At 47.2% G+C, this 20,408-nt stretch overlaps 1 protein-coding gene across 4 annotated transcripts in view; it reads right to left on the bottom strand.

Moving 5' to 3' along the window:
- The window catches only part of PAFAH2 (platelet activating factor acetylhydrolase 2), a 29,530-nt gene extending 12,166 nt beyond the window's left edge, over positions 1-17,364 (bottom strand). The window contains exons 1-7 of one of the 4 annotated variants that reach the window (XM_045585004.1): positions 17,219-17,364; positions 11,646-11,782; positions 9,697-9,844; positions 8,879-8,975; positions 5,046-5,114; positions 4,299-4,440; positions 2,998-3,111 (exon numbers count right to left, since the gene is read on the bottom strand). In XM_045585004.1, coding sequence (XP_045440960.1) covers positions 2,998-3,111; positions 4,299-4,440; positions 5,046-5,114; positions 8,879-8,975; positions 9,697-9,844; positions 11,646-11,735 — 660 coding nt within the window. In that variant the 5' untranslated portion in view covers positions 11,736-11,782; positions 17,219-17,364. Of the gene's footprint in view, positions 1-2,997; positions 3,112-4,298; positions 4,441-5,045; positions 5,115-8,878; positions 8,976-9,696; positions 9,845-11,645; positions 11,784-17,150 lie in introns of all 4 variants that reach the window. The other 3 variants (XM_036445299.2, XM_045585002.1, XM_045585003.1) reach the window with 3 other exon arrangements.
- Between the last annotated feature and the right edge of the window lie 3,044 nt (positions 17,365-20,408).

The raw sequence follows: 20,408 nt of genomic DNA, 5'->3' as shown, positions 1-20,408 counted from the left end.
GCTGATATAACTCTAAAATCAGGAGTAGCCCACCCAGCGTGGCTCAGTGGTTGAGCATTGACCTATGAACCAGAAGATCACGGTTCAGTTCTAGGTCAGGGCACACGCTGGGCTTGCAGGCTTGATCCCCAGCAGGGGTTGTGCAAGAGACAGCCAATTGATGACACTCTTCATCACTGATGTTTCTCTCCCTCTTTCTCTCCCTTCCTCTCTGAAGTCAATAAAAATATTAAATAAAATCAGGAATATACCAAGAACTCTCCTACCTACCACATTCCCTTTCCACTCTCTGCACCCGAACAGGTAAGTTTCTAACATGTCTTTGAAGAACTTACTGACACAGATATAAACATGAATATATACTTCCTCCCCCCCCCTTTTTAAAAAATATATTTTATTGATTTTTTACAGAGAGGACGGGAGAGAGAGAAGCATTGACCAGCCTCCTCCTGCACACCCCCCACCAGGGATGTGCCCGCAACCAACGCACATGCCCTTGACCAGAATCGAACCCGGGACCCCTCAGTCCGCAGACCGACGCTCCACCACTGAGCCAAACTGGTTTCAGCTACTTCCTCCCTTTTTTACACAAGGGATATTATATCTTACCCTTTTGCATAATGATGTTAATACATAAAGAGCTTCCTTATCTTTTTTTTTTTTTTTTTTTTTTTTTTACAGCTACATTTGATTTCACCATGGTACAAATAGCTAGTGATCTCCAAATCTGTTCCTCTTCTTCCTGGACACATTGTTATACTCTATTTCCCAGCAGTTAGATGTGGCCTCTAGTTCCAGGCCTAGTCCATGCACACTCTTTTGTGCACACCTCCATGTCTTTTCAGTTCCTGGCTTAATGCACACAGTGAAGCTGGGTTTCATAAATGGAAGAGGGTAGAGTATAGGATACAAGTAGCCTGGATCCCTGAGCTCCCATTTTTGGACTTTATGTGGGAGAGAAATAAATTTCTATTGTGTTAAGCCCCTGAGATTGGGGATTTATGTGTCATAGCAAATAGCATTATCCAAATGAATATAGCCATTGTTCCATCATCTATTGAACTAGCTCCCTTATTAGTGAACATGTAGGATACTATCAATCTTTTGCTATTATAAACACTGGAATGAATAACCTTGCACATCTATCATGTTGCATGGGTGCAGGTATCTGGAGAATAAATTTCCAAAACTGGAAATTACTGTGTCAAAAAACAGCTACCATTAATAGCTATTGCCAGACCGCCCCACACCTGGGGCGACCTGCACTCTCACGGGCAACGTAGGATTATATCTACTCTCTACTACAGCTTTGCCAACAAGAATGAGTAACCAATTTTCAGATCTTACTCAGTCTGATAGGTGAAGATTTACCTTCTTTATTCTGTATTTCTCCAAAAGGCTACCTCTTAACTAACCCAACTGTAGCCTGCCATTCCCCAGTGACATGCAGGCCTGAGCCTCTGTCTGGGAGCCCGCTTATCTGGTGGGGGCCGGTAAAGCACTCCAGATTCCAGTTCTGCCTTCCCTACAGGTGCCTCCTTCTAGAAGACTTCACCAGAGCCTTTAAAAGATATTTTCTAAAGAGGCTTTGGGGCACACAGCACAGTCTTTGGGATCCAAAAGCCCAACTTAAATTTTAACTCTACCACTCACTTAGCTGTGTAACATTGGGAAACTACTTAGCTTCTTTGATCTTTTATTTCTTTCGATGTGAAGAGATGTTTATGCTTACTGCATACATTTGTGTGAGCTGCTCTTACATAGTAAATACTCATAAAACAGTAACTGTTATTTTATATATATTTGCTAAATAAAGAAAAAAGGCCACAAAACCGCTTAGAGTGAATAACATTAGATTTTCATATATATATATTGATATATACACTAGAGGCCCAGTGCACGACATTTGTGCACTGTGGGGCAGGGGAGTCAGGGCCCTCTCGCAGTCCAGGACCCCTAGGGGGATATCTGCCTGCCGGTTTAGGCCATGCCCCTGTGGCAGACATCCCCCTAGGAGGGGTCCTTATTGCTGCTGCACTCGCCAGCTGAGAGCCCAGCTTCTGGCTGAGCATCGTCCACCTGTGGGAGTGCACTGACCACCAGGGGGCAGCTCCTGTGTTGAGCATATGCCCCTTAGTGGTCAGTGCATGTCATAGTGACTGGTCATTTTGCCATTTGGTTGATTTGCATATTAGCCTTTTATTATATAGGATACATATACAAATATATATGTATATATATGTGCATGAGTGTATATGTATGTGTGTGTGTGTGTGTGTGTGTGTGTGCAATGCATTAAAAGAACTGAAAGGACAAACATCAAAATGTCAAAAAATTTTGTTTCTTTTTCTTTATGCTTTTGTATGATTTCTTAGATTTTTAGTGCTTGAGCTACTTTTGAAATTGGGGAGAAAAAGAACTGGGTGGGGGAGAAAAAAATATCTAATAGGCACCAAACAGCAATTTCTATCCTTTTAAGGGTTCTGGGGGTTTCCCCAAAGAAAGGTGTTAGCTTCAGGAAACAGGACTTTGAAGAAGGGACCATCTCTCCCTCATCCACGTGGCCCTGTGGGCTGTCAGAGTGGGTGTGTAACTGAGGCAGGCCTATCAGATTATCCTATCTCTTTGGCACAGTGATTGACCCAGGGCAGGCATCTGATTCAAGCAGGACCACAGCCTTCCCCAGATTAGTGGAAGCTAGCAGAGTCTCTTTTCCTTTTACATCTGGAGCTGAGCTGAAATGCAGGCTTGGCTACCAGCAACCTTTCTTGCCTAATGAAGCCCACATACATGGAGTGGAGCTGAGACAGAAGGAAGAGGAGTGACAGAGCTTTGATGGCAAAGTTTGAGACACTAGATCTAACTACATGGCTCAAAGCCAGTCTGCCTTTGGTCTTTGTAGTTACTCGAGTCAGTAAATCTCTTTTAGTTTAATAGGTAAGTTCCTATTACGTGTAACCAAGAAAGTCCTGATGAATACATGAGCTCAGGTCATACCTTCAAGGTCATCAGATCCAACCCATCAGGCAAGATGTTGAGGACAGGCTCCCCAGCAGTGACCTTTTGCAGGATCTTCAGCACCCGAGTACACTCATCTACCCGCTGATACACCTGCAAGAGAGACAGTCCCAGTGGGAGCTGGGAACACTGCATAAACCATCCCGAAGTACTCACTCCCCTACAGAGCCAAGGAAGGATGCAGGGGGAGTTTGCCCTCCCATGTCTCAGCAAGCCCCTGGGCCCCACATGCTGAGAAAGGCTCAGCTCCTTCTTAGCAGCTCACATAAGCATCACCTAACGCAGGGGTGGGGAATGTCTGGCCCCTGGGTCACAGAAGGCCTGAGAAATCGTTTGGTCTGGCCCTTCCAAGGCCTTAGGGGTGAGTTAATTAAATGTTTGTCCAAATATAGCAGGCTAATTTTTAAGTTGATCACGTTGTATGGCCTATAAACGAATACCCAAATGGTCCTTGGCAGAAAAAGGTGCCCACCCCAGACCTAATGGTTCAATAGGGTCCGACCTGCTATTCACACTCTATCCACATACCCTTGGGATTGTCAGGAGGACCAAATAAGACAATGTATATGAAAGCACTTTGAAAACAAAAGGACATAAAGGTGCTGTTATTATCAATCCAGTACTGGATTCTACTTATCATTGATTGCCACATCTACTGTTTTTGTCTGCCTCGCACTTACCAGCTCCACTTCTGTTAACCCTGCCTTTGAGGATTGCCCCCCACCCTGCAAACAAAAATAAAATCTAACAATGTTTTCCTGATGGGAACTTCTCACTTTGGTACTTCTCCCAGCCTAGGAGTCTCTCCGGGATTTTTCATACTGAAGCTTGGGGCAAGGGTAGGGACTGAGGGAGCGACCTCAAACAGTCCCGTTCTCTCAGATGGCGAGGCCAAACATATGCAAGCTCAAGAACTGTGGCTCTAACTTTAAAGTAGGTCAGTTTGCAGATGAGACCAACCAGCAGAGGACACAGGGATGAGAACAAAAGACAAGTCCTGAGGGCATCTGAGGCTGGTTCCAGTGGTCTTGCCCATCCTATATGCCCACTTACATAAGCCTATTTATTCTCCTTCTTGTCCAGCAAGCATAAGTTGGGTTTCTGTCACTTGCAATTATGAACAGTCTTGATTAATACCCCGTTTCTCCTATTGATGTGCAAGCGCAGACTCACACTACACCTGAGATTGCAAGAGAGGAATTTGGATAAGTCTTCTTAGTGAGTGTAGTACAGGGAGGACAGGCTTATTCATTCTTCTTCCCTAATTGGCACAAACCTACCTGGCAATTCCGAACGTGAAATTCCTTTTCCCCTTCCTTAACTGGACGGTAGGGAATCCATTCCTCCTCCAGCAGCTCATTCGAGGGCTGCTTCTCTTCAGAGACCTGCTTGCAGATACAGGTGGTGGCAGCTGACCCATCCCTGAAATACACGTCACCAGAGAGAACCCCGGAGACAACCTTGAGCTTATTTCTCCCCTTTACCAAATCCTCCTGTTCACCCAAAGCACTCCGGCTCATCCTTCAGCTGCCAGGGGAGAAAAATCTAAGGGCATGCAGAGGAGAGTAGAAAAAACGTGGATTTTGAGTTTGAACTCTAACTCAGCTGTGTCACTTTGAAAAAGTTAGTATATTTTCTTTTCTCTTTTTAAAGCTTTACTAGCACTGACTTAAGTGTATTTTTTAATTGATTTCAGAGAGGAAGGGAGAGGGAGAGACAGAAACATCAATGATGATAAAGAAGCATTGATCGGCTGCCTCATACACACCTCCCATTGAGGATCAAGCCCACAACCAGGACATGTGCTCTGGCTGGGATTTGAACCCCAACCTCCTGTTTCATAAATTACCACTTAACCACTGAGCCACACTGGCCAGGCTATTTAACATCTTTGAACCTTGGTTTCCTCACCTTTAAAAGGGATATGATTCTGGCACAGTTGCTGTGAGGATGAGGGGACTAACCTATATCCTAGCCCACAGCAGGCACCCAATCCACCACAGTTCACTGCGACTGCCATTGCTCACCTGTGCTCTGGCACAGCCACCACAAAGCCGTGGGAGGCCAGCTCCATGCAGAAGGCGGAATATAGTGTCCTAGAGATTCAGGAAGGCACAGAGAAAAGTGATCAGAAAAATGGCCCACCCTTTGCCCCCATTCTAACTATTCTGCTAGTGACCATCTCAAAAGGCTGCATGGAGGAAGTTCCATTTGTAGCAGCCCTTTTCAATGTGCTTTCTCCAGCCAGAATATCCCTGCTCTCACCACAGCCCCCACCGTCCTCCGCTAGGAAACATATGCAAATCGATCCATGGTGTCTTCCAACCCTACACACACATACACACACACACACACACACACACACACATCCCACACCATCCCCAATACAGTTTGGCTACTTTAGCAACTGCATTTTTATTGTTATATTGTATGTCTCCCAAATTAGTTGGTAAGTACCTTGAGGACAGGGATTCTGGCTATTTCTTTAATATGCAAATCTGCACCTGAGATTTAGCATGTGGAATTTTTGTCTGTCCAGCTTTAACAGAAAAAAGAATATGGCAGACACCGCTAACTGCCCATCCCAAACACTTTCTTCCTCCTTGATAAAATTATCTAATGTCAGCTAAAGACATTGTCATGCCATCAAAATATGACATTTCCCAGCCTCCTCTACAACCAGGTTTGATTGTGATTAAATTCTAGTCCAGCAAAATAAATATACTGCCCCAGTTGGCATGGCTCAGTGGTTCAGCACTGACCTTTGAACCAGGAGGTCATGGTTCAATTCCCATTCTGGTCAGGCCATATGCCCAGGTGATAGGTTGGATCCCAGGTATGGGGCAGGCAGGAGGCAGCCGATCAATGATTTTCTCTCTCATCATTGATGTTTCTATCTCTCTCTCCCTCTCCCTTCCTCTCTGAAATCAATAAAAAAAAAAAAAAATACTAAAAAAATAAAATGTAATACTACCCTGAGTAATTTAAAATTCTCTAGTAGATATATTTCTAAAAGTAAAAAGAGACAGATAGAATTAATTTTAATAATATATGTAACTCAATGCAGCCAAACATGATCACTTCAACATACAAACAAAATGTAAAGCTCTAGCCAGTTTGGCTCAGTGAACAGAACATCGACCTGCAGACTGAAAGGTCCCGGGTTCGATTCTGGTCAAGGGCACATGCCCGGGTTGCAGGCTCGTTCCCTGTAGTAGGCATGCAGGAGGCAGCCAGTCAATGATTCTCTCTCATCACTGATGTTTCTATCTCTCTCTCCCCCTCTCCCTTCCTCTCTGAAATCAATAAAAATATTTTTTAAATTAAAAAATAATGTGGTGTTTTATTACTTTTGAAAAATACGAAATCTTTGAAATTCAGTATATATTTTATATTTATAGCACATCTCATTTTGGACCAACCATGTCTCAAATGTACAATGGCCATATGTGGCTAGAAGCTATTATAGTGGACATAGCAGCTCTAGTCAATGGGAGCCAAGCCGTTGTGTCATACTCGAGGAAATCTCAAAAAGAAGAGTACGCCCTTCCCATTGCTCAGAATATGGATGTCGTGGCTGGAGCTAAAATAGCCACCACGGGCCATGAGATATCTTCATAAATGGAAGCCACCATGGCAGTGCAAGACGATAAAAGAAGTCTGCTTCTCTGAATACTGCACGGAGCTACCATATCAGCCGTCTGCTTCTAGCTGTCTTTTATCTGCCAAAGAAATCAGTGTCCTTTAGGTCACTATTATTTGGGGGTTTTCTGTTAAATACAACTTCCCCATGTCCTAACTGATTCAGGGAGGTCAGTTGGGGCAAGTATGTCTTTCCGAGCCTGTCTGCTCTTCTGTAAAATACGCACCCTCCCCTGCCTGCCCCAAAGGATGGCGTGGAAGCCAAAGGAGACAACGGCACATTGCAAATGGTTAAGTAGCGTGGAAAGCACATTCCCTGCCCTGGGATGGGAAACATGAGTCTATGGGAAGGGGGTTTCAGAGCTTGAATCAACCACAGAAACTACGAAAGGAAACCATGTCCCTTTCCCTCCCCTTTCCTTGGAATTTTGCTCAGGTTAATGAAGAGTATTTATTTTTAACAAGCTCACAGGTCTACTGAGGTGTGAAGTCTCAATACAGATTGAGACCAAAAAAGATCACTCTCCAATGTCATGTGCTTTCCTGCTGACTATATAAAATACCTGTGAACGTGAGAGAGAATGTTTCTTAGCTTCTCTCCCCACTAGACTATCTTTCTGAGGGCAGGTACTCTACCTCATTCACTACTGAGTACCCCATCCCAGCATACGTCCAGGCACACAGCAGATACTAATTTATTGACCAAGAAAGCAATATGGAAAACCATCTACTTGTCTTTCTACCCTCATCTCACATCAACTCTCCACTTCCTGCCATAAGCTATAGTCATGTGAGTCCATATTCAGGCTCCTCTAGTGAATGTGAATTCCTTGTTTTTATATCTGTATATCCCACCTTCCTCTCACGCCAAGAGGCTGGCACAGAGCAGGTGCTCCACAGGTATTTTCTGATGAATGAGAACCTAGAAAAACATAGCCGTTGTATTCGTTCGATAAATATTTACTGGGAAACAACTACTGTCCAGGTACTGCCCTCGGCCCTGGGAGAGAGAGAAGACAGGTATGGTCTCTGTCTTCATGGAGCTTACAAACACTAAAGAGTCTCTGGTAACAGGGACCCTACAGTTCACCAGCCCATGTTCCTCCAGCTAGAATGAAGGAATTCAGTTGGACTGACTAGTAGGAGCACACACACAGTTCTCCTGTGGGAGCAGCATCTGTCCGCATTTGACAGGTGAAGGAGTTCTACAGCCACCCAAGCTCACACAGAGCACGGGGGTCTGGCTAAGACTTGGAGGTGAGGCTGAGAGCTCCATGAGGGCAGGAAGTGAGCCTCTCATTCAGTGCAGTCGTCCTTCAACGACTAGTTATGTTGAATAAATAACTATCTATCTATATATATATATATATATATATATATATATATATATATATATATAAAGAGGTGATATGGTGATATGCTAATTGGTCGTAATGGTGTCCCAGTCATGACCGCTCAACAGGCTGTGTGAGCACAGGAGCTGGTGGGTGGGGACAGGGCCAGGACTTGCGCCACTGGGACATGAAGCTACTGCAGGGCCTCTCCCACCCCCCCGTGGAGGCATGTGCATGATGCCCGGCCTGGAGGGGGGCATCAGGATGGGGGCAGGGCCTCGGCAGAAAGCTCTCAGTACTCCTGCACCGGGGTCTGAAGGTGTGGAAAGCAAGGGAGAGAAGATGGGCAGTTAGGGGCGTTAGGCCAGGAGGGGAGAACAGATAGGTAGTTAGAAGGATCAGACAAGGAGGGGAGAGCAGTTAGGAGGATCAGGCCTGCAGGGGAGCAGTTAGGGGCATCAGGCAGGCAGGTGAGCACTTAGGAGCCAGTAATTCTGGATTGCAAGAGGAATCCCAGATTGGAGAGGGTGCAGGCCAGGCTGAGGGACACCCCCATCCCCGTGCACGAATTTCATGCACTGCGCCTCTAGTCTGACTATAAAGTTCAAACTCCTAATGTGCCTGTGCTGTTATGTTGAAAGAAAACCAGAAGTATTAACTTATATAAATGCTGGAACATGAGAAGCCCACTGAAAGGCTCCATCAGGTGAAAGGAACTTTAAAAAGGCCTTCGAGAGAAGGTGGACCCCAGGCCAGGGAATGAGGCAGACGGTAGGTAAGACAGCTGGCAGATGGGAATGTCTGTTTCTCTGCCCTTTCAGAGTCAGTCTCGACAGCTGTCACCAGGCAAGGAACATGGCAAGGTCTGAGGGGAAGGCTCTTACCTGAAAGCTCCCAGGCCGTGGGAGAAGATGATCAAAGGGTATCCAGAGTCCTTTCTCTTAAAGGGGCCATTCCAGCTAACAGGCAGGCGACAAGATCCTAGCAGAGACAGGAGCTAGAGAATCTCTGGCTTCCCAGAAGCTGTAATCCCCTTTCCGGAGGACTATCATGAACCCCTGAGTGGCCCAGGGTAACCAATCGCCTTTTCTGTGTTCCCTGGCCAGCATGAACACAACAGAAAATGGGAAGGTAAATCCGAATGGGAAGAAAGGGGGGTAAATCCCTGAGATGCCAAGGCTGTGGGTAGAGTTCCTGGTGGTGGGGTCACTGGATGATTCAGTGTGACCCTCCCGAGAAGAGGAGAGAGCTGGAGGGGGAGCTGCAGGAGGCGGTGTGCTCTTTGGCAGTTCGGCATGTTTCTTTGCTCTCACAGCTGGCAGAGTGGGAATCACATGCCGGATGAATGAGTAATGGCCACCATTTATGGAACACATTCTGTCCCAGGCCCTGCTCTAGAGGCTTTACCTACACCCCAGCCCAGAAGCTGCAAAGGCAGGTATTCAGGCAGGTTACATAACGTGCCCAAGCCCCACAGCTAGTAAATGATCACGTCTGGACTCAAATCCAGGACAATCTAACTCTAGAATAAAAGCTCTTATTATATAACCCTCTTCCAGCTCTCTGCACCATGCTGGCTGATGGCTGTCCCGCTGCAAAGGCGCTGGACAAAGCGAGCTGTAAGGTACTGCGTCTCCCTGGCGATTTCCTAGGACCATAACCAAGAAGCTGGGGAGCGTCTGGGGGCGAGGCCAGCTCTTACCCACAGCCAGGTTGAAGAGCAGACCCCCCCAGCGCTTATTGAACTGCAGGTAATCGGCCAGGCCAGCGCAGTACTCGTAGCGGGGGATCCACAGGGGCTGCTCCATGGTCTCTGACCGGCACGGGTAGAAGAGTCGGAAGAAGCTCCCCTGTAGGGAAGAAGAGAGCGGCTCTCACAGCTAGAGGCCCCAGCGCTGCTAGATGTCCCAGCAAACACTCGGCGGGTGTCCCGGGCAAGAGCAAAGCACCGACGTGGCAAACCTTGAGCTTCAATTCATGAACCTGAATTTTGCATTCAGAAAATCCAGGAAGAAGCAATTTTATTTTTAGAATACATATAAGGCTTATGTTATTTCAAATAGCCAACTGTATTTTGAATTACGTCTGGGGACACCAAAGCATTTTCAGTACTTGGGACATTGAAAGATCTAGCCGAAGCCAGTTTGGCTCAGTGGTAGAGCGTCGGTCTGCGGACTGAAGGGTCCCGGGTTCAATTCTGGTCAGGGGCATGTGCATTGGTTGCAGGCACATCCCTGGTGGGGGGTGTGCAGGAGGCGGCTGGTTGATGTTTCTCTCTCATCGACAGTTCTAGTTCTCTATCCCTCCCTCCTCATCTCTGTGGAAAATCAATAAAATATATATTATAAAAAAAGAAAGAAAGATCTGGCAAATGAGCCCAGGCCTGGAGGAACCCCAGGGGTGAGAAATTAGCCCGCGTGCTGAATGGGGTGGCACTGAGGGGTCACCTCCAGGCTAGCCCTTCAGAAGCAGCAGCACACTCCTCTCACACAGCAGCCAGAGCTCACCAGGCAGTGTGTGCCTCTCACAAGAGAGAGGGGAGTCCGAGGGCCAGCAGAGAAGGATCTGGGAACTCTTGGGGGGAAAGTCTGGAACCAAAGCAGCAGGGGGAAATAAATGAAGGCAGGAGAGGAGGAAAAGGGGCTGTCTTCCCATCCAGGGTGGGAGTCATAGGCCAATGGCAAATGGTCCACTGCTCTCCTCTGACACTCAGATTAGTAGATCAGAAACCTTTCCAGGATTAGGCATCTGCTCTCAAGATGGGAGCCAGGCCCGGAGCAGCAGCAGCCAAGTCCAGAGCAACTAGGTCAGGAGCGGCAGTGACCAGACCCAGAGCAGCTGGTTGTGGAACGAACCAGAGCAACAGAGGCCAGGCCCGGAGCAGCCAGACCCGGAACAGCTCGCTCCTCGCCTGCCCCACGGCTGCCTCTCAGACATGGCTGGAAACTTTTGCGGGAACTTGAGGGTCTGCTGAATCAAGTGATGAAGGCTTAGATCTGGATGTGTTGAGTTAGTATAGCGCTGGGGTGTTGATCTATGAGTCCTTGGGTGGGGCCTGGATGAGGCTGGTTGACCTATTTGGAAATGTCTTTTGTGTGAAGTGTATCATTGGGCATGTGGAGGTATTATTGATATGAGAAAATGCTAAGTAACTGATTTACTATCTGAAAAGGGATTTACTATTGGGGAAAGGGAGGGAGGAAGAGATTGAACATAAACTGTGCACCTATGGATGAGGACAATGGGGGAGGAGAGGGGGTCGGAGGGTGGGGTGGGAACCTGGTGGAGGGGGGAAGAAATGAGGAACCTTTGTAATAATATGAACAATAAAGATTGATTAAAAAAAAAAAAAAAAAAAAAAAAAAGATGGGAGCCAGGATCTGAAAGCTGCCATTGAAGGCAGAGCCCCCTTTGCTGCCCAGCTGGAAAAAGATCTCTGCTGAGAGGTTCATCCCTATGAGAGCCTCCTCACTGAAAGGAGTAAGAAAAATCCCAGGAGGACAGACCTGGGGGCTCTACAACAGAATCCAGCCCAGCTCTAACCCAGCTTCCTCCCCGGCCCTGGAATTGCAATGTCAGAATGGCTATTGGTAAGTCACCCCGCAGGCAGAAGCAGTGCAGGTGCCCAGGGCTGGAACTGCAGACACTTACCTGGGGACTCTGGCCCTCCATCACATCCCCGCAGCCCACCAGGTGGGGTCCTGTGACAGGTGGAAAGCCCACGGACTGGTTGACCCCCATGTCATCAGCAGTTGAATCGAACGGCTTGAGCAGTGCTGACCTTGATGCTGGAGGGTGGAACACAGAACAAGCTCTCGCTGGTTCCCTCTTAGCTTCCTGTTGCTGTCATCTGCCCCCCTGACCACCCTTCCTTATCATCCCATCTCTCTGCCAGGGTGACTCTTTCAGTCTTTCACATCGTCTGCTTTGCTACCCTGCCTTTGCCAAGATTTTGATGTTGTTGTTGATGGGGGAGGGGTGGTAAGATGATGTAATTGCTGCGAGAATTTAGCACAAACCTTGTCCTCATGAGGCAAAGAATAATAACTACTTAGACATATATTACTGTGTCAGCATTGAACTAAGATCTTTACATAAACTACCTCATTTCGTTCTCTCAACAAACAGCTGAAGAAGGTGCTTAGTCACTCAGACCCTGTTATAGAGATGAGGAAAATAGGGCAGAGGGAAGTTGAATAAAGTGCCCAAGTCACACTGCTTACAGGTGGAAAAACACAGGTCAGTCTAATCCGGACCTGAGCTCTCAACCCTTACTGATCCTGCTCATGTGAAACAGTTGACCTTCGAGCAACATGGGTTTGAACCACACAAGTCCGCTTATACCTGAATTCCCCCCCCCCCCCAATAAATATATGGTCAACCCTCCATCCTCAGATTCAACAAACTGCAGATCCAACAACATTTTCTGTCTGTGTGTGGGAATCTGCAGGTGGGAGGGCTGACTGTGTGCATTGCTTTACACCATTTTATATAAGAGACTTGAGCATCTGCAGATCGATGAGGGGGCTGGGGTCCTGGAACCAATCCCTGCAGATGCTGAGACACAACAGTAATTGAGTTTGAGAGAGTCAAAAGCTGTGCATGAATTTTGACTGCATGAGAGGTTGGTAGCCTTAATCCCCTCGCATTGTTCAAGAGCCAACTGTATATTTATAGAATCACTGACTTAAACTATTGGTTATAAAGGTGGCACTTATGCTGGGCCTTGAAACACGAGGAAGACGTAGAGGTGGGGAAGAAAAAAAAAAAAACATTTCTAGACAGGACATAATAAAAGAGCAAAACGGGGCAGAAATAGGAAATTGGATGATGAAGGCAGTAGTTCAACGGGAGCCTTCAGTGTGGCAGCTGCGCAAGCTTCTGCCTAGAAGACATTCCTGAAACTTGGCTGCTTCTGCACCGGGGCCAGTGCCATTGCTCCCCGTCCCTCTTCAATCTCATCACCGCCAGCACCATCATCGTTACATTTACTCTGTGCCAGGAGCTACACTAAATGCTTTACATGAATTATTTAATTGAATCCTTTCAACAATCCTCTGAGATACTGTTATCTCCTCTTACAGATGAGGAACATGATGCATGATAAAGTTGGGTAATTTATCCAAGAACATACAGCTAGCAAAACCTGAATCTGATCATGGGTAATATGGCTCCCCTGTGGAAAGGATCGTCACTCTCCATATCCATTCTATCTTGCCCTCTAACACAACAGCTTCGGGATCTGGTGGTGGCTGACTGATCCCTAACCTTTCGAGTTGGGCCTTGATTGATCTGAGCCAATCAGCAGCCCTGGTGTCCCCTGGTCACATAAGTTGATCCGATCAGAGTAAAGCCCAAGACTTTGGTTTGATGGGTGAAAGGTGGAAAAGGCTTTGTTTTGAACTAGAGTGATGTGCAGATCTGAAGCCCTGAATTGGCTGTTGTGGCCACTTTGCTACTTTGAGGATGAAGCTACCTACAGAGGATGGCAGAGCTAAGAGAATCAGAGAAAGTCACATTCGTGCAGGCATTAAGAATCGCTGGAATAGACTACACCTGAAGCCTGACCCAATCCTAGATTTTCCAGTTATTTAAGTCAATAAATCCCCTTTTTTGTTTAAACCAACAGAGTTTAGATTTCTGTTGCTTGAACCAAAAGCATCTAAACTGATACACTGACACCCAGCCAGTGTGGCACAGTAGTTGAGCATCAACCCATGAACTAGAGGTCATGGTTGGATTCCCAGTCAGGGCACATGCCTAGGTTTTGGGCTCTATCCCCAGGAGGGGGTGTGCAGGAGGCAGGTGATGGATGATTCTCTCTCTCTCTCTCTCTCTCTCTCTCTCTCTCTCTCTCTGAAATCAATTAAAACACACACATTTAAACAGTTCTAAGCCCACATCTCTTTATTTTACTTATTTGTTTGTTTATTATATATTTTTATTAATTTTAGAAAGGGAGGGAAAGAACATCAACAATGAGAGAGAATCATTGATCAGCTGCCTCCTGCACTAGGGATAGAGCCTGCAACCCAGACATGTGCCCTTGACCAGGAATCTAACCATGACCTCCTGGTCATATAGGTTGAAGCTCATCCACTGAACAATGCTAGACGGGCCCTAAGCCCACATTTTTAATCATTACATTACTCTGAGATAGATCAGAAAGTTCAATTCATAAAAAATAAAAAAGAAGAAGAAGAAAGTTCAAGTCAAAGCAATAAGAGACCTTAGCCCTGGCAGGTGTTGCTTAGTAGTTAGACCATTGGCCCATGCACCAAAGGCCCATGGGTTCAATTCCAAGTCAAGAGCATGTACCTGGGTTGTAGGTTTAATCCCCAGGCCAGATGGGGCACACACAGGAGGCAAACAATCAATGTGTCTCTCTTACATCAATGTTTCTAATGTTTCTGTTTCTCTCTTTCTCCCCCCACCTCCCAACTCCCTCCTTCTCATCCATTCTCTCTAAAAGTCAATGGAGCCCTATCCAGTTTTGCTCAGTGAATAGAGCATCAGCCTGAAGACGGAAGAGTCCCAGGTTCAAGTCCAGTCAAGGGCACATGCCCAGTTTTGGGCTCGATCCCTAGTAGGAGGCATGCAGGAGGCAACCGATAAATGATTCTCATCACTGATATTTCTATCTCTCTCTCCCTTTCCTTTCCTCTCTGAAATCAATAAAAATTATATATATTTTAAAGTCGATGGAAAAAATTTTCCTTGGGTGAGGATTAACAAAACAAAAAAAACAAAAAAAAAGGAAGAAGAACTTAGAGATAATTTTCATCAATCCTCACAATCATCTTCGCCCTCCCCCACCTCCCCACTGGTCCAGTAACCTAATGTGCTTTCCTGATGAAGAAGTCAAGGTCCAACTTGGTTAAGTGAGCAGTTCAAGGTCAAAAGCACAACTATTATCACACCTAGATCTCCTGATTGCCAACTGTCTGGTCCAGTGGAAAACCCCAAACAAACAATAATCCTAGTGTCAATCTACTTAACTTTGGAAGATAATAAATGACTTCCTTTCTATTACAGACTTCCTTTCTCTGAAGCATATTTAAAAGTAAACCCAATTCTTTCTAAGAAGCTGAGCTAAGGGCATGTCCCTGGGTTGCAGGTTTGACCCCCAGGCCAGATGGGGCATGTGCAGGAATGGACTATGGCTACATATGTCAGAAATGACTGATGCAATCGGTGGACTGTGTAGCCTGTGAAATTGCATGTGTGCTGCTTAGTCTCAGACATGACCTTTCCCCTGTTGGTGACGGCATACAAAAGGAAGACCTACACAAGGGCACAAGACACATGCCACCCACATGACAGTGAAGCAGCAGAGAGTTCTAACTGCCATAAAAGAGGTCAACAGTGCAGGGTCAGATAAACAGTGCAGTTCTCAGAAAGAGAGCTTCTTTAGCTCAGGAGTTGAGCCCTGGCTCCTTTGCTGCCTAGCTTCCTTACCTTGGGCAAGTTATCCCATCTCTCTAAGCCTGATTCCCCATCTGTACAATGAGAATACTATCATCTTCATAGGGTTACTATGGGGATAAACGACATAATGCATTTAAAGCACCTAGTGTGGTCCTTGGCTCTTAGAAAGTATCCAGGAAATATCTATTGATTGACTGAAAAGTAGAAATAAGAGCTGGCAACTGAGTGGATTTGGGAGTCAAGGGAGAAGGAAGAGCCAACTAGGAGTCAGGTTTCAGAACTGGGTAGAATGACAGCAGCTTCTTATGGGAAGAGGTTTTGGTCTTACCCCACAGAGAACAGTGCTTGGGATTGGGAATCAGAATATAAAATGGGGGCACAGTAAAACTTAAATTAAAAAACTGATATTGAGCCCTAGCCAGTTTTGCTCAGTGGATAGAGCATCGGTCTGCGGACTGAAGGGTCCCAGGTTCGATTCGGGGCAAGGGCACATGCCCAGGTTGCAGGCTCAATCCCCAGCAGGAGGAGTAGAGGAGACAGCCGATCAGTGATTCTCTCTCATCATTGTTGCTTCTCTCTCTCTCTCCCTCTCCCTTCCTCTCTGAAGTCAATAAAAATATTTTTTTCAATTAATATCGCATAGGGCCTGGTACATTCGAAGTGCTCATAAAATGTTAGGAATTAATTAACAATGTGTCTCTCTTTTATCATCCCAAGCCAAGGTCTCTCGTGTTTTTTTTTTTCTGGATTAAAGTCTTTGGCAAAATGCACTCTTTCCTCCCAGTCTTTTCCTGCCTGAGACAGCCCTGCAAGAGCACAATCTGCAGACCAGGCCCAGAAGAACCGAGAGGGAAGGGATAAGGCTTAGGCCGCAGCTGTCCATCTCCTGCCGGGCCCGTTTCCAGGCAGCAGAAGCCTCCCTCCGCCAGCTGTGTGGACTTCTCAACTCTGACTATTTCAGGCCCGCGTCCAAGATAAGCTCTTCTCCGGAGCCGCCTTTCAGGGAACCCTCTCTGGGGACTGAGAGCTCATTAGTCTGACCTTTGGTCTCTGGAGGAAGTGAGGAAATATCATCCTGCGCTTAGAGACACCCAGCACTCAGGGGACAGGCTTGGGCAACAAGGGGGCAGAGCTAAAAAAAAAAAAGGGAGCCAAGATAAGATGGTTCCAGAACGTTAATCATTCTAATAAAAATAATCTCCCTCGCTCGCGGAGGCTTTACAGTTTACATAGCACCTTCCCGCGGACGAGCTCATGGGCTGCACAGCACAGCCTCCTCCTGAGAGGGAGTGACAGCGCCACTGTCATCTCCATTCGGTGGATGGAGAAGGATGGTGTGCCCAAGGTCCGAGCTGCGGGTTTGGACTGGAACCCGGATCCGCTGACTTCCAGTCCTGCTGGGCGTTCCCCGGACTGGGAAGCCATGGCGAGCCTCCTTCCACCAGCATGAGAAACAGCGAAGGGAGGGGAGCAGGGAAGCACACGGGCGAGGCGCAGAAGTCCAGGCTTCGGAGCGGTGAAGCTGGGGCTCAGAGCGGGATTTGGGGGGCTGGGTCCTGGGACCAGAGCGCGGAGCGGAGGCGTTCCAGGGGCGCGGGGAGGGAGCGCCGGCTGGAGAAGACAGGGCGAGAGTCAGGGTGTGGGCGGCTCCTGGAGGCGTCGGTACAGGAGCCAGAAAGGAGGAGAGGTTGATAAGAAGTTCCTGGGAGGAGACGAAGAGCACCGTACCGGGCTGGGATGTGAAAAAGCCTGCGGACACCTCGGTTCAGAACGGGAGCTTCCCCCTCCCAACTTACCAGTCAGGCTGACCTCTCAGAAACAGCCCAGACGGTCACTTTGAAGGAACCGAGAAACTGCCCAGGAGCCCACGGCCCTGTGGTACTTGTAGTTTCCAGAACTCAACATTGGTGCTTACGAAGCACGTCCCGACTCTCTAGCTAGAACTACAATTCCCGTGGTGCACCGCGCAAGATCGATCATTGCTACCCGAGGACTACACTTCCCATAGTTCTCTACGCGGCCCTTTGTCGTTGGGAGAAACCGCCCAAGGCCCGCGATGCGATGCAATGTCTCCCCCTGGTGGCTAAGAAGCCACTTCCATGGTGACAAGGCTCTGCATTTAGTCCTATTAGCAACGGTCAGCCTCACTGTTCCTTCAATAATTCCCAGGCATGCCGAGAAATAGCGTGGCTTCGCTTTATTTTTAGGGAGGTGGGAACTTGTTTCGTTTCCCCCCCGCCCCAGCTTCGTTGCCTGTGAGAATAAGAGACTGATCATTCAGGTAAAGTGCGCATTTCCTACCAACCGTTACCTGATGGATCTAATAACTTGCCATTGTCCTTCTCCAGGAACAAGAAAAACGTGAGGGATCAAGGTTCTCCCGTGCCCCATCCCCTCCATCCACCCTCACCTTGTTGGCTCTGTGCTGGTACTTAGGCACACACTGGTGAGCAATATGCCATCCGCAGCCTCAAAAGAATTCACAGTCTGGCAGAGGATTCCAACAAATAAATAATTTCACACAGTGATATGTATTGGAATGGGGGAACTCGGCAGATTGTGGGAGCCTTGAAAGGTGGTACCTTCCCAAGGGGAAATGAAGTCAGCAAGGCTTCTTAGAGCTCTTAGAAGTTAAAGTCAATGGTTGAACATCAACTCAGGAACTAAGAAGTCACAGGTTTGATTCCCGGTCAGGGCTTATGTGAGCTCAATCCACAGTAGGTGGTGTGCAGGAGGCAGCCAATTGCTGATGTTTCTCTCTCATCGAAATTTCTCTCTCTAAAAAACAATAAAAACGTGTTTAAAAAACGTGTACTTCCAAAAGTATTGTAAAAATAACGTTAAAACAAAAAGACATTTGGATCATTCAAGCAGCTCAAAAACGTTCAGTGACTTCCCACTACCTACTGAGTGAGGTCCCAACGTCTCAGCCTGGCATCCAAGGCCTTCCCCAACTGCCGCCACCTTCTCCAGAAAGGGTTGCTCATGCTCCTCTTTCACAGGAACCCCTTCTCTTCTGCTCGGCTCTGTTCCCAGCTACACTTCCCTCATCATCCTCCTCCAAATGAGTCAGGTTCTCACTGTTATTTCCACACTCGTGCTCTTCCCTCCACTGGGTATACTGCCCTGCCTGCTGCCTGTGTAATCCTGTTCTTCCCTGAATATTCCTCTAGGTCCTCACTTTCTCTCCAGGAAGCTTTCCTGATCCCTCCAGTCCCAAAGGGTCTCTGCTCCCTCTCAGTTGCTGGGATACTGGTGTGTGCCTCTCCTTTGGGGCTTATTTCACATTGCCTTGTGCCATCTCCTAGGTAGGAAGCTTTAACTATGCAATAAATTATGAGCAACTTGAGGTCAGGCCCCTCCCCGCCCCCCGCCCCCCGTGGGCCCTCAAATCACCAGTGTTCAGAGTCTGTGCTTTAGGCTTCTTTAGGCTCATCTCTCCTCCTGATACACTGCCGTCACCACCATCCTTCCAGGATCCAAGATAAAGTCATCGGGAGAGAGTGATGGCAGACTGCACGGTGGTAATTAAGCCCCGGATTTAATTAAAGCTGTGGTTGATGGCGGAACATAAAAAGCTTAGTGCAGAGCAGAGAGCGGCTCCCTTTGGCTAATTAATCGGTGTTCTGCTGGTGGTTCTAATCGTGGCCAACGGGATGCCCAGGCACGGCAGGGGCAGCTGGAGATCATTTCTCCGTTTCCTGCTCTAGACCAGGCCGCTCTGGGGACATCTGCTGGCTGAGTTTTAAACGTCCCAGAAACATGGATGTCACAGCTTCCTTTACCTCTTCTGTCACTGTCAGGAAGATCTGCACAGGGGCCCAACCTATTTTCTGTTTCAAAATAAAATACTTGAGTCCCAATTGCATTTCCTTCCAATCTAGTCTCTTCTGGGATTAACACCCAAATGCTTATGAGTGTTCAGCAAATGGCTGATTTTCCAGCCTTTTCACCACAGATCTCATCTTCCAACGGCCCAAGGTCCCCTTCGAGTCAGCCACAAGCACACCCTGGCCTTTACCTTGTTGCTAAGTGACTCTCGGTTGGTATTTGAGTGACGAGCTTTGGATTTCCTCATCTCCTCCTGACAATGGAGAACGTAGAATAAGCATTGCCAAGAGAGTCACTGAAAACAGAGTCGGGAGATCATGAAGGAGGTGAAGCCTATGCCAGTCTCACGTCTCAGTTCTTGGAGTTTTTGTTAAGTTGCCGACATGTTGCTACACTCAGCTCAAGGCCAAGACAGACAGCTGGGTCAGTGATAGCTACAAGGACGTGTATGGACCTTGACTCTTCCTCCTGGTGACCAGACTACACGCATTCTTCACTTTGAAAGGAACCAATCCATTTGACAACCTGCATCATCCATTTACCTAATGGGTGTAACCAATCCTAACTGACCTAGCCGACACCCTTCATTTACACGGGGCACAGGATTAGAACAGCGCCGATGGTTTTGCCCTTTATAAACTCTGCCTATCTTTGTTCCCTTTGGAGCACAATTTAGGTTGCTACCTGAATCTGTAGACTGACCACATGACCATTCTTCCTACGCTCAGAGAAATACTTCTTATTCTTTATTGCAACTTTTTTTTTTAATATGTATTTTATTGATTTTTTAGAGAGGAAAGGAGAGGGACAGAGAGCTAGAAATATCGATGAGAGAGAGACATCAGTCAGCTGCCTCTTGCACACCCCCTACCGGGGATATGCCCGCAACCGTTGTACATGCCTCTGACCGGAATCGAACCTGGGACCTTTCAGTCCGCAGACCGACGCTCTATCCACTGAGCCAAACCGGTTTCGGCTCTTTATTGCTACTTAAACCTTGTTTTTGGTTAACACCCCTCTACCTGCTGAAGTTGGCAGGCACTTCTTTTAGTCACTGTTTTGTCACTGTTAGGAAGATCTGCGTAGGGCCCAACCCTTTTTAGTCAAAGCATAAAAGTGTGTAAAGTACATTAGTATTATCTGTACAGCTTAACC

This window comes from Pipistrellus kuhlii, unplaced genomic scaffold (genome assembly GCF_014108245.1).
Source record: "Pipistrellus kuhlii isolate mPipKuh1 unplaced genomic scaffold, mPipKuh1.p scaffold_m20_p_2, whole genome shotgun sequence".
Classification (NCBI taxonomy): Eukaryota; Metazoa; Chordata; class Mammalia; order Chiroptera; family Vespertilionidae; genus Pipistrellus; species Pipistrellus kuhlii.
The sequence above is the reverse complement of the archived record's forward strand: the minus strand, read 5'-3'. Positions and strand labels throughout refer to the sequence as shown.